The following is a 13,297-nucleotide window of genomic DNA, read 5'->3' as shown; positions in this document are numbered from 1 at the left end:
TTATATAACATATTAAAAATATATAAAATTATCTTTCTAAAAATTTTAAAAAATAATTTAAGTTTCATATAATATATTATGTAGGAGAGAGAAAATAATGTTAAAATATTACTTTCATATATATATATATATATATATATAGATTTCTGATTATTTAATTAATACAAACTCCATCAGCATTGATGAACTATAATCAAAGAGACTTGAACTTATAAGCATAAAAATGAGTTACCCTATTTATTCACTAGTCTGATTGTTTCCTTAAATAGATAAGGAAGGTATATTTTTACTTATTCAATTTAATAATTAAGCAGATTTTATGTATACAAAGGAATTCAATTTCTCCTTATAAATTAAAAAATATAGTTAATATAATAATAATATTCGAAAATCCTTGAAAATAATATTCTAATTCTTTTTGCTTTAATGTGAAACATCTGAAATAAAGAGTAACAGCAACATAAAAAAAAGAAAGAAAAAGAGCTCCTTTAACATGTGTGTTGCATCTGCATAGATACCACATTAGTAATGGATAACGAAAAGGACTGACCGTCCACTCTTCTCTTTCCACGCATTCTTCTCCCATTCCCCACCGAATCCATGCCCCACTCTCTCTCCTTTATTTCAATCCAAAATACTTTTCTTTTTTCTTTCTATATCACAGAAAAATCCCAAATCCCAAATCTCAAATTGAAATCTCGTTTTCGTTATACCAAAGGTTTAAACCATCAAACGTCAAACTTGATCTGTTTCTATACTAAAATGTACTCATTACATTAAATCATTATTACATAAATTTTCTAAAAACTCAAAACAGCACAGCAAAATAATTATTTTATAAAAATTAAAATATCTTGATATTTTAATTATGTATCTACCAATTTATACAATTACATTAATCGCTTTATATTAATTATTTTAAATTTAATAAATTATAATTATGCATTGTAATGCTCTAAATTGAGTGTATAAAAAAGTGAAATTCACTCTAAATAGAAGATATTTAAATTATAAAATTTAAAATTATTTGATCATATTTTATTTCAAAAATACGAAATCAGTTCACGAAAATTAAATTTAACTCAATTTTTAATAAATATCTTTAATAATGTAACAGAAACTAAATAAAATATCTATTGAGTTAAAATAAAATTAATTAAATTCAATAATTTTTTAAATCAAATAGCTCAAGTTCAATATAATTAATATTAAATATCTTACTGAGTTAAATTTATATGCTCATAAATTATTTTAGCTTATTTTTTAATCTCTTAAAATTATAGTATACACTTAAATGTCTATAGTTATGAATATTGAAAATATTAATTATTATAAGCAAGCTCTGTAATTGAGGAATCATAAATGCAGTTAAATTTCCAATTTAATAAAATGAGAAGATAAAAAAATGATTAAAACGAGTAAAAAGCAGCAGAGCACTGCCAGTTGAGTAGTGCACATTTAAAAAGTAGGCACAGAAAGTATTAATAAATATGTCCTTTTCTTTTTTCTTTTTTTTCTTCAAGCCTATAAATATCACAAGAAGCCGCACTTGTCTCGAATAAAAACACACAGGAAAAAAAAAGAGAGAGAGAGAGAACTCTTTCCTCTTCCCTCTATAGCTCTCTCTACTGTTATTCAGGAGCTTTCTAATTTGGCTTCTCATTTCGACCTCTACTGTTTTCCAGTACTCTACTGTAAAAGTGTCTATACATAAACACAGAGAGAGAGAGAGAGAGAGAGAGAGAGAGAGATTGTTCTAGAGAGAGAAAGTGATGGATACAAATTATACAGTGCATCTAGCGATGGCGGCGCTAGTAGGAGCTTCACTAGTGGCAGTATCGGCATATTATATGCATCGTAAAACCCTAACTCAGTTGTTAGAATTTGCAAAGACTGTTGAGAGAGATAGAGATGATAATAACTCGGATTTAGACTCGCCTCTGCATTTAAAGCAGAAGCGCCGTAGCCATCACGGTGGTGGTGGTCGGAGAAAGGGGAACGGTTATTACCGTCGGGGCTCTGCTTCTCTGCCGGATGTAACTGTCATTTCTGCTGGCGATGGAGAGGAGAAACGGAATGGTCCTATTCATGTCGACGGTATTCCGCCGGGATTACCTAGACTTCACACGCTGCCGGAAGGTACGGGCTTGTCGGAGTTCTTGCCGGAGTAATTTAACTCGGCTTGCATGATATTTATATAACTTTAAATGTTGTTGAATTTAGAGAGAGATGCTTTTAGGAATGTTTTAATTAGGCCTTTCTTTTTTCAAATAATTATGTAGTTAATTGTTAAAATATATATATATATAAATCTGATTAAGCCTGGATTTAGTTTTTGCAGTGTGATATACCAATTTGCAAGTGATTGGGGCTTTCCAGTTTACTTTTGCTAATTGTTTAGATAAAATGATATTGGAACCACACTTGATCATATTATGGAGAATTTGATTCATTTTGGTATAGTTCAAAAGCTTTTGCACTTATCATTTATTTTCCCTTTTTGTTGTGAGAAAAAGATGATATCAAAATGATGGGAAAACAAAAATAACAGTTTTCAGCCAACTACAAGCAGAGGATTTATAAATCTTAGCGACTTAATGTTGTGAATCCTATATTGTTAACTTGTCAGGTTAGGGTTAGGCGTATTTGGTTGCGAAGATGGTCATCCAGCAGAGAGGATATAGGAAACCAAGGCCAGGGACTTATAGATGTTGAGAATGCAATTCATCACAATTAATAAATTGTGGACGCTCCAGCTCATTTTGGCCTTTTTCTTTTTTGTTGCTTTTCTGCGCGTCCAATTATACTGTGTTACATCAAGAGATGAACTTGGTTGCAGCTGAAATATTTCGCCTTTGTCAATAAATTCTTGCTACCTCCTATAAACTCTAGTTTAATTACTCTGATCATTCTTTCCTTCTTTCTTCTTCTTATTGTAAAATGGGAATTTGGGATCCTGATTAAAGGTAATAACACTATTTCAGGAAAAGCTGCTAGTCATCCAAAGAGATCTGGAAATCTTATTAGACCAACTTCTCCAAAATCTCCTGTTGCTAGTGCCAGTGCCTTTGAAAGTATGGAAGGATCAGATGAAGAAGATAACCTCACTGACAATTCCAAGCTGGATACGGCATATCTGCATACCAATGGAAATGCTGTAAGTTTATTGTTATGTGCTTATTCCTTATTCTGTGCAATGGGGTAATTCTCCCGCTTCCTCTTAATGGGCAATCTCTCTCATTGCCTCCAACTTCCACACACAGACATGTCAACAAAGTACTTCCAATCTTGCCAAAGAGCTTGAGGTTACTTTTTGGTTATATGTTCCGCATTTTTAAGATCTATAGGTACTTACCAATTTCAGGGTCCTGAGTGTAAAAGCCTGTTAGCTGAACACATTAATGCCAATGGGGAGCAAATCCCTATACCTGCTTCAACTTTGATTCGATCGCATAGTGTATCTGGTGACCTGCATGGTGTTCAGCCTGATCCTATTGCAGCTGATATTCTAAGGAAAGAGCCAGAACAAGAAACTTTTGCACGGCTTAAAGTTACGCCCACTGGTACTTGCTGCCTTTTGTCTCCATCTCCACTTGATTTTAATTGTGATACTGCCATTGTTTGTATGTGTTTTATAAAGTCAAGGGGGATGTTATCACTTTAAATTATGTGCTTTAAATTATGTTTAGTCTGTCCTATCTTTATAAATTATCTTTTCATCTGTTAGTTTATTAAGTTTCTATTATGACTTGAATTCTCATTTTGAGATCAACTTCTTTGTCCCTTGTTATTTTGTACATGATAATTTCTTTGATGTTTAACAGTGGGATTTGATTTATTTTCTTCTTGTTCGCCTTTCTTTGTAATTTATAATTTAAACAGAGGTGCCATCTCCTGATGAAGTGGAGTCCTATATAGTTCTTCAAGAATGTCTTGAAATGCGAAAGAGGTATATATTCAAGGAAGCAATTGCTCCGTGGGAGAAAGAAATTATTTCTGACCCTGGCACACCGAAGCCTAATCCTGATCCATTCTTCTATGCCCCAGAGGGAAAATCTGATGTGAGTCTAATATGCGGTTCTTGTATTTGCAAACTATTATGCAGGTTTTCACCTATTTTATTCTTTATTCACACACATGTTCAACTTTGCAGCATTATTTTGAGATGCAAGATGGGGTCATTCATGTCTATCCAAATAAAGATTGTAAGGAAGAGCTCTTTCCAGTTGCTGATGCAACAACTTTCTTCACTGATTTGCATCACATACTTAGAGTTATTGCAGCTGGGAATATCAGAACTTTGTGCCATCATCGACTAAATCTTCTTGAGCAAGTACATATCCTTTTGTTTGATGGAAGCAAATCACGGAAATGCAAGCTTGTTACATGACGGAAAAATGACTGACCTTTGACATTTTGCTTGTTTCTATGCTGTTCAGAAATTCAACCTTCATTTGATGCTTAATGCGGATAGGGAGTTTCTTGCTCAAAAAAGTGCCCCTCATCGTGACTTTTATAATGTCAGGAAAGTTGATACACATGTTCATCATTCGGCGTGCATGAACCAGAAACATCTTTTAAGATTTATAAAGTCAAAATTGAGGAAAGAGCCTGATGAGGTGAAACTTCGTATTCCCTGCTTATGTGTTGGGACCTGTTAACATAGCCAAAAAGTTTTGCTGATTTGAGTCATTTGACCAGTATTCTAAGATTAAAGACTTGCAAAGCAACATTATAATTTATCTATTGGTTACTGAAATGTATAACATATTTGATATCTTGAACTTTATGTGACTTTCAGGTCGTCATATTTCGGGATGGGACATACTTGACTTTAAAAGAAGTTTTTGAGAGCTTGGATTTGACTGGGTAAAGTTTTTGTGGCCTGTAGTTCATTGGTTTATACAGTTGACCCTCTAATATTGGGTGGATAGAAAAAATATTAAATTTTAGAAGTTTTAATTTATCAAATTTATAAAGATCGAAAACTATAATATAGTTATAACATCATATTTATTCAAAACAACTCATGTATATAGGTTTAAAGTGAACAAATTATTGAACTAAAAAGATTATATTCTCAAATAAATACTTAGACTCCACTTTAATAAGCGATTACTTAAAAATATCATGCGCTAGAAAAAATTTTTAATGTCTTTTATAGCAATGATGAGATTGTTTTATGTGCTTGTATCCTAATTTTTTTTTCAATTTTCTCAATGAATAAGTAATAATTTAATGTGACGTCATTTGCCAACTCATACCTTAAAGTTGGCGTTGTCACTAACAAACCCTTAACTGTTATCTAAAATCATCTCTAATAATAATTATTTATGAAGGATTTTAATTAAGATTTATTAATTATTAAATGATGGAATTATTAATTGCCCAATGTGGATTTGAGTCGGTTCCTCAAAAATATATTAATTGATGTAATTATTCATTTCTTATATATTAAAAGTAACAGTGTATACGATTCTGCATGGTTATGCATATGTAACTGTGTACAGATACATATATATGTATGTATGACCATGTATATATATACACGGTCATACAAATACACACTTCGGTTAGAAGCTTAACTACACACATATTTTCACAAATAGGTATGACCTAAATGTTGACCTTTTGGATGTTCATGCTGACAAGAGCACATTTCATCGCTTTGATAAGTTCAACCTCAAGTACAATCCATGTGGTCAGAGTAGACTCAGGGAGATTTTTCTGAAGCAGGATAATCTCATCCAAGGTATGTCTTGTTTCTTGATTAAGGGATGGCCCTTGCGATGTTGAACTCAAGATAAAAAACTACTATTTATGCCGAGTTCGTATAGTGTGTTCCTTTTTTGTTTTCTTTTTTTTTTTTTTGGGCGCGGGGGTGGGGGTGGTGACTTCGGGAGTGCTTGCATTGTTAAATTCACAGTAGTAGAATTCAGTAGTATTGTAAATTTATCCAGCCTCTATTTCAGCCACTATGTAAGGTTTGTCTTTAATTTACAATCCTACTTTCCACTATGATTTAGACCTGTTCATGGACCTCAGTATTCAACCGGCCCAACCTCAAATCTATTGGGATTAGGCAAGCCCAAGCCTCACCTGCCCAGATCAATATTTTTTATATATCTTATATGTATTTTTATATATTAATTAGAGCCAGGCTGAGCATGGTAAAGGGTAGGTAGTTGGAGGTAGTCTCACCTATCTGAGCTTTTGACCAGGCTTAGTATGATCTTATCTTGTCTGTGCATGGGCAGGTCGTTTCCTCGCTGAGCTGACAAAACAAGTATTTTCTGATCTTGGTGCAAGTAAATATCAGGTGATTCCTTACATGGATAAATTTTTATGCATATGTTTTATTTCACTTGTCTTCTTGGATTTGCTAGTCAATGCTCACGAGAAATGAAATCATAGAATCTTGAGATCCGTGGTCTTTTGATGACCAAGGATGGCCAGAAGTAAATGCATGCTTTGAGTCATTCTTAAATTCTTTCTTGGCATTGTTACTAATTATTTATTATATAAATGAATAATTTGTTTCTATATAGTTGTATTCAATTTATATTTTCATATTTTGTATTATAAATCGATTGAAACCTTGTATTCATATTAGAACCACAATGAACTAAAGGAAAAAGACTTCTGTTTTGGGGTGCTAAAATGGATCGGAAGTTCTTTTTGTTTTGAACAAACAAACTGGCATATATTCGCTGTAAATTTAAGAGCTTGCTTTTGTTATTTATGTCTCACTCTCTTTCCTGATCTGGTGATCAAGTGAAGGGAAAATGGCATATTACCATAGTGATGTGAACTTCTGAAATGTTCATATCTCAAGTGCCTCTGCTATGTTGCTCGGGATATGAGTTGTTGATCATTCCTATTTTTCTTCACAAGCTTCCAGACATCATGCTGAGAATCAAGGACAGATGAAATATGTTTGCTGATATGTTGTTCAACTTGTTGACATACTTGCATTTGCTTGTAACTGCAAGCATGTTTATGAACATTGTCAAATTGTAACTGCATTGCACAAGTGCAGAGGACTTTTAGAAGCTTTTCTGGTATTAAAAAGAAATTGAATAGTATCTTGAAAAATGGGAGGGAGGTTTTTTTTTTTTTTTTCTTCTTCTTTCCAACGTGTATAAGTTCTAACTTCTTCTAATATTTGATATTCTATATATAATGGTGAAATCTTTTTCTTCTAGATTTTGCTTCTGATGTATGACTTTCATCTATGGAAATTTTTGAGAGAAATTATATATGCCTGATACACAATTTTGTGGCTGCAGATGGCTGAATATCGAATATCAATATATGGTCGGAAGCAGAGTGAATGGGATCAATTGGCAAGCTGGATAGTGAATAATGAATTATACAGTGAGAATGTTGTTTGGTTAATTCAGGTATTGGCAACAAAATATCTAAACTCCTCTTATGGAAGTTGATTGTTTTTCATATATTCATCAAAAGAAAATCACTGCCCAACAACAAAATATTGTCTGTGCTTGTGATACATTAAAACGTCATGTGCTTGTATACATGCTTATATGATGATAATAGGAAGTTCTGGACATTCTTTTTCTTTTTAAGTTGTGAAGTAAATATCTAATTCCTTGTTGGCATGACTATAATGTGTGGTCTTGGAACGCGCCTTAGTTTATTGTAAGCTTAGGACAGTGGCATTGAAAAAGAGTTTCTTGGATCAGAGCTTTTGCCAGTTTCATTGGTTTTATTGATGATGATGATGATGATACTTAACTGTCACGGAACCTACTAGTTAATATGATATGATACCTGACATGATTCTGGATATTATTTGGCTGTTTAAACTATTATGTTATTTTTCAACTTCTGCAGAAGAAAAACTTTTTGAGTCTCATTGAGTTTCTATTGTTTAATTTCTTGTACTCTTTTCAGCTTCCAAGACTGTACAATATCTACAAAGAGATGGGGATCGTGACATCATTTCAGAACATTCTTGACAATATATTCATTCCACTCTTTGAGGTTACTGTGGATCCAGATTCACATCCTCAGTTGCATGTTTTCTTGAAACAGGTTTGTCATTTTCTGTTTGTAGGATCTGTTAGTTCACATGCCAAAGGGTGCAAGGCATGGTGTTTGGATTATATATTTGATTATTGATCTGTATATGAAGATAATTACAGTCATGGAGTTAGCGAACTGATTTTGATAAACTTGATTAGTTTGCTTGCTTCATTTCTCTAGATTCTTCTTTTTGCCTTTCATGGGTGCTAGTTTCCAATTTTATCTGCCTACATTCTATGTACATTATTTGCTATGTTATGCATGTATGAAAAATAAAATTTAAATCATTATTGAACAAACTGGTAGATCAATAAAAAAAATCCTACTCTAGAAGAAGCATTGTTGTTGGAGATTAGGATTTTAATGTGAACTCCGTCATACAATACTATTTAATGAGTTCAAATGACAACATCTGGTTGGGTTGTCAAGGAAGAGAAAAAGGTCAACTAGGAGTTTCAGTGGATCAAGTATATGAGTTAGGACTGAAGCATAAAATGATTTGGGTACTAGAAGTACTTAAATTTCTGTCACTTATTTTTTCCTTGATCTGGTAACCTCACCTTCCATTCCTATTTGTGTGGAGAAATAGTTAGGAGACTTCAACGGCATAAGTCTCTTCTCTGATCAATGATGTCTGACTTTGCTTTTCTTTAATGGTCAGGTTGTTGGATTGGATTTGGTTGATGATGAAAGTAAGCCTGAAAGACGCCCCACAAAGCACATGCCTACACCGGCTCAATGGACGAATGTGTTCAATCCTGCATTTTCATATTATGTGTATTATTGTTATGCCAACCTGTACACGTTAAACAAGGTGTGTAATGTATCATAAGAAAATATCACAAGTATTGAGGTTTTACTTGTGGATGCTTTGTCAGTCTCTATTCGCCTGTCTTCTTTGTTGATAATTTTCTCTAGAAGTTGTTGCAAAGTTTATCCCTTTTTCCTTTTTGTTCTCTTTTTGTTTCTCATGAGGTCATTAGTCTGAAAATTTATCTATTTTCAGTTCTCGACAGCTGAGTTTGGGAAATGCTATGATTTAAGTAGTGCAATCTTTTTAAACAATCTAATGCTTTATTTCATTTTCCAGCTTCGTGAATCTAAGGGTATGACCACCATCAAATTCCGCCCACATTCTGGAGAGGTATTAATGGAAGCTTTAACCTACTTGATGTAAATGTGTAAATGTTGGATTTTCTCATATGGCTGTTATTGTCAGGCTGGTGACATTGACCACCTTGCGGCAACATTTCTTACGTCTCATAACATTGCGCATGGGATCAATTTGAGGAAATCTCCTGTGCTTCAATATTTATACTATCTAGCACAGGTAATTTTTTTCTTTTAAGTGTTATACTCTTTTTCTTTTTGGGTTTGAGAGGTCTTTTTTTGGGTTTGAGGGGTGGCGATGGAAGGAAGGAAAAGTGAGGTTTTTCACTTCAATTTTGTGATATTTAATTGACAAATCATGGCATGTCTTTATCAGATTGGTCTGGCAATGTCTCCTCTGAGCAATAATTCATTATTTTTAGACTACCATCGGAACCCTTTTCCTATGTTTTTCCTGCGCGGTCTCAATGTCTCCCTGTCAACAGATGATCCACTCCAAATCCACCTGACTAAAGAGCCTTTGGTTGAAGAATATAGCATAGCTGCTTCTGTGAGAACTCTTTTCACTCTGTCTAAACTTGAGATTTGTAGTTATAAAGGTCAAAAGATGTTAAATCTTTTCTTAACAGGTATGGAAGTTAAGTTCATGTGATCTGTGTGAGATTGCCCGTAATTCAGTCTACCAATCAGGTTTCTCACATGCTTTGAAGGTATGTAATTTATCCTAGCTTGACAGAAGATGCTGAAATATGGGGGATTATCCACATGTGTGGCAATAATGAAGATAGAGTGGGGGCATTAAAACTGGCAATGATTTGATTATTCCTCTTGGGCTAGTAGTGCTAACCCAAATAGCATTTTGTGCTCATCCCTGTGAATGTAATGGAAATATATGAGAAAACAAATTGTACTTTGGAACTTAAAAATTCATGGATGGATTTCTGAGTAGGAAAAATTTAATACGGAGGTTTATCTTCAGAATATAGTGAATTGTCTATTGACGTTATGGCTGTGGTACTATTGAATAGTATCTATCTGACAATTCTTACTGACATTACTTGGACTGCAACAGGCATCTTGTAGTTACTGACTGGTGTAATAGGTGGCATTTACCCAAATTAATGAATCGTAATTCCAGTTGCAGTTCAACCAATTTTGGATGCCATGTTTTATTGTTTTCATTATTTAAAAAAGTGCTTCTTAGCTATAATAATGTGATTATAAAGAGTTGCCTTTAGCATCTGTTAGGATTTTATTGATTCAGTAAGCAGCTTTTAATTGTCTGCTTTTCTTAAACTAAGTGCCATATTCTTAGCTCAAACTTAGTACATATCTACTTTACTGACATCAATTGTATTCCTTTTTTATTGGAGCAGTTTGGATAATTGATGCTTTTAACGTAGTTTGAAACTAAGCCTTTGATTTGTGCATCAGTCGCACTGGATTGGGAAAGAGTACTACAAGAGAGGACCTGATGGAAATGACATTCACAGGACAAACGTGCCTCATATCCGGTTGGAATTCCGTGATACGGTACTGACCTTTTTCTTTGAATTATTTAAAAAAGTCTTATCACCAATAGCTTGCTTAAGGGTGAGCCTAAGCACAACTGGTAAGTTGCTCCTTTGGTGACCTGTCGGTCATATGGGTTCAAGCCTCTGCAAAAAAGCAGGGGAAGGCTACATACATGTTTGCCCACCCGTTCCCTACCCCTGCACTTTCTAAGGAGCATTTTGTGCACCATGTGAGCCCTTTATTATCATTGGATTGTTTGAAGCTTCCTTATCTCTTGTAAATGCTTCTCTATCATCTGTACCATGCTGTTTAATAGCAGTAAGATGTGAGATACATCAGTCTTAATTCTGTTCCATGGGAAGTGTTACCTCAACACTTGCATAATCTCTCTCCCCTCTTGAAACCTTTTTTTTTTCATACTGATGATGTGCAAATACTTTGTTGAACAAAGATTTTTAGCGCTGAGAAAAGTTTGTTGCCTAGTTTTCTTTTGTGTTGAAACATGTTGAGCCTCAAGTCAGGATTGACCAACGTAACACATGCCTCTTGCAGATATGGAGAGAAGAGATGCGGCAGGTTTATCTTGGCAAGCCTGTTATTCCTGTCGAGGTGGACAAGTAAATAGCGGGGAATCACCTGCAGCCCCATCCTTAACGTGTGATTGTAAAGGTTCTCTAGGAAATCATCATTTCCTGCTGGCATGATAAATTTTTAAAGGAGGGCAATATGGCCCCCTAATCATGCAAAGTGAGAAGTAGCAAATCTTGGATCAAACATGCCAAGAGGGGTTGATCGAGATTGGAGAACCAAGACCAATTATGATGACAAAATGAAATTGTTAAGACTTTGAGTTTGAGAGCTGAAATCTGTAGGACCGCAACAAGGGGCGATCTTGTGGCAGCTGAAATAACTGTGTAATCTATATTATTACATGTAGCTTAGTAAAATCATGTCATACATCAAAGGATGAATTTTGTGGTGTTTTTAGAATATAATAAAGACGATGTATTCCAAGAGAAGAAGAGAAAGGATGCACTCTGGCTTGTCTTTTTTCACCAGTAGTGCTTCATCAAAATTTTGTTGGAAGTTTATATTATTTCTTAGTGTATCTGCCTACCTCTGTTTCTTTTATTTTTTACTCTTCTTTTACTTTTTTTTTTTATAAATTGCAATTTGTCTCACTGCTCTGCATAATTGAAGAATTTTGTTATTTTATATGAAACAAAAAACAATGCTATCCAAGCACATGTTATTCCGACAGTCCTGGCCTTGTGTGCAATTGTCCGAGTCCTAGAACTAAAGGTGAATCTCTCAGGTGTGTCGGTGTTCGGTCGAGGATATAATCCCACGTGCTTCGTTTATTTTGGAAAGAAACAAGGGGGGAAGATGATGTAGATGCTGTATTCAAGGATGAGTATGGTATAGGGCAACTATTTTTTCCAAGAATCACTTGTTTTTTTCACTAATATTTCTTTTGATACACAAACTTTAGGGACTTATCTTAAGTTTTTTCTTTCTCCTTTTGCTCCTTCTAACTTCATGAAACGCTTTTGTATTACTTCTTGTGCCATATAATATGGCAATCTTGTATTGGTAAATATTATTAATTAAATAGGACGAGAACAAATAAAATAATGATACATCTGGTGTTATAAAAATAGTCAAATAATTTTTTGTCATACGATTTCATTGAACAAAGAGGGTTGATTCTTTTTTTAACACAGGATTTTATTAATAAAGGAACAAATTACAAATTGAAAGACTTTTAAAGCTATTTAAATGCGTGTAGATAAGATAGTAAATGTCTTTTCTAGTTTAATTAAGATTTCAAATTTGAATATACAGCTGCATTAAAACTTTTGAAATAATATTTTACTATCTGTAAGAATTCTGCTAGCACGTTCTAGATTAACTCTGGATATAGTATAACCAAAAAGACTCTTAAAGCTAATCACTAACTCTAGATGAATTCACAGGAAATCATTAGCCTAAAAATCAGCCGCCCATTTACTCAGCCTAGGAACAAAAGGAAAAGAATATTCCTAGAGGCAACGGTAAATAAGCTCTTGAGAAATGCTTGTACTACCATTAGCCTGTGTCAATGAGTTGTTTTGTATTTCCTTTGAACACTAAATGCGTCAGACCTTTTTCCTCTGCGAATCTCCAAGGATAATTTGAATAAAAAAAGAAAAAAGCGAATTATATATCACCAGCATAAATGAGAACCCTCTCTCTCTCTCTCTCTCTCTACTCCAATGTTCCAACCTGTACATCAAGAGCATAATAGAAGTTCTCGTTCAGTTACTTAATAGCTTGAAGTCTGCCCAGATAATACTAGGTGAATTTGGCATGCTTTTAGGAGGAAATTGCAATGTGGCGGCCACATGAGCGGAAAACGGGTTCTTCCATAGGAATTAGAAATTCCATATTCCATCCTGCATGATGACGCATCTTGTCGCTGAAGGTGGGACTGCATTTCGCAAGTCTTTGTTATTTTGCCTATTTCTCTATTCTAGCACATGCAAGTTGGATTGCTTCTATTACTACGCATGGTCATGTTTTTTCCAGGTTACAACAATGAATTGTGACACCATACTATCAAACGTCAAAACGTAGAATATAA

The 13,297-nt window shown here is 34.0% G+C and overlaps 1 protein-coding gene across 1 annotated transcript; it reads left to right on the top strand.

The window, feature by feature from the left end:
- The first annotated feature begins 1,544 nt into the window (after positions 1-1,544).
- Positions 1,545-11,805, top strand: LOC8286345 (AMP deaminase). The gene is made up of 18 exons (XM_048380178.1): positions 1,545-2,139; positions 2,985-3,157; positions 3,365-3,563; positions 3,883-4,061; positions 4,154-4,333; positions 4,440-4,619; positions 4,802-4,869; positions 5,610-5,752; positions 6,258-6,319; positions 7,290-7,403; positions 7,918-8,058; positions 8,711-8,863; positions 9,140-9,193; positions 9,269-9,379; positions 9,536-9,709; positions 9,789-9,869; positions 10,594-10,692; positions 11,227-11,805. The coding sequence occupies exons 1-18, from the start codon at positions 1,773-1,775 to the stop codon at positions 11,293-11,295; spliced, it is 2,547 nt and encodes an 848-aa protein (XP_048236135.1). The 5' UTR covers positions 1,545-1,772; the 3' UTR covers positions 11,296-11,805.
- Positions 11,806-13,297: the final 1,492 nt, after the last annotated feature.

Source organism: Ricinus communis, chromosome 10, assembly GCF_019578655.1.
Source record: "Ricinus communis isolate WT05 ecotype wild-type chromosome 10, ASM1957865v1, whole genome shotgun sequence".
Lineage (NCBI taxonomy): Eukaryota > Viridiplantae > Streptophyta > Magnoliopsida > Malpighiales > Euphorbiaceae > Ricinus > Ricinus communis.
This window is presented reverse-complemented; position numbering and strand designations above follow the sequence as displayed.

Coding starts and splice junctions, on each gene's coding strand:
- LOC8286345 (XM_048380178.1), top strand. CDS start 1,773: ATGGATACAAATTATACAGTGCATCTAGCGATGGCGGCGCTAGTAGGA. Junction 3,158..3,364: donor TGCATACCAATGGAAATGCT/GTAAGTTTATTG, acceptor TACCAATTTCAG/GGTCCTGAGTGTAAAAGCCT. Junction 10,693..11,226: donor GGTTGGAATTCCGTGATACG/GTACTGACCTTT, acceptor TGCCTCTTGCAG/ATATGGAGAGAAGAGATGCG.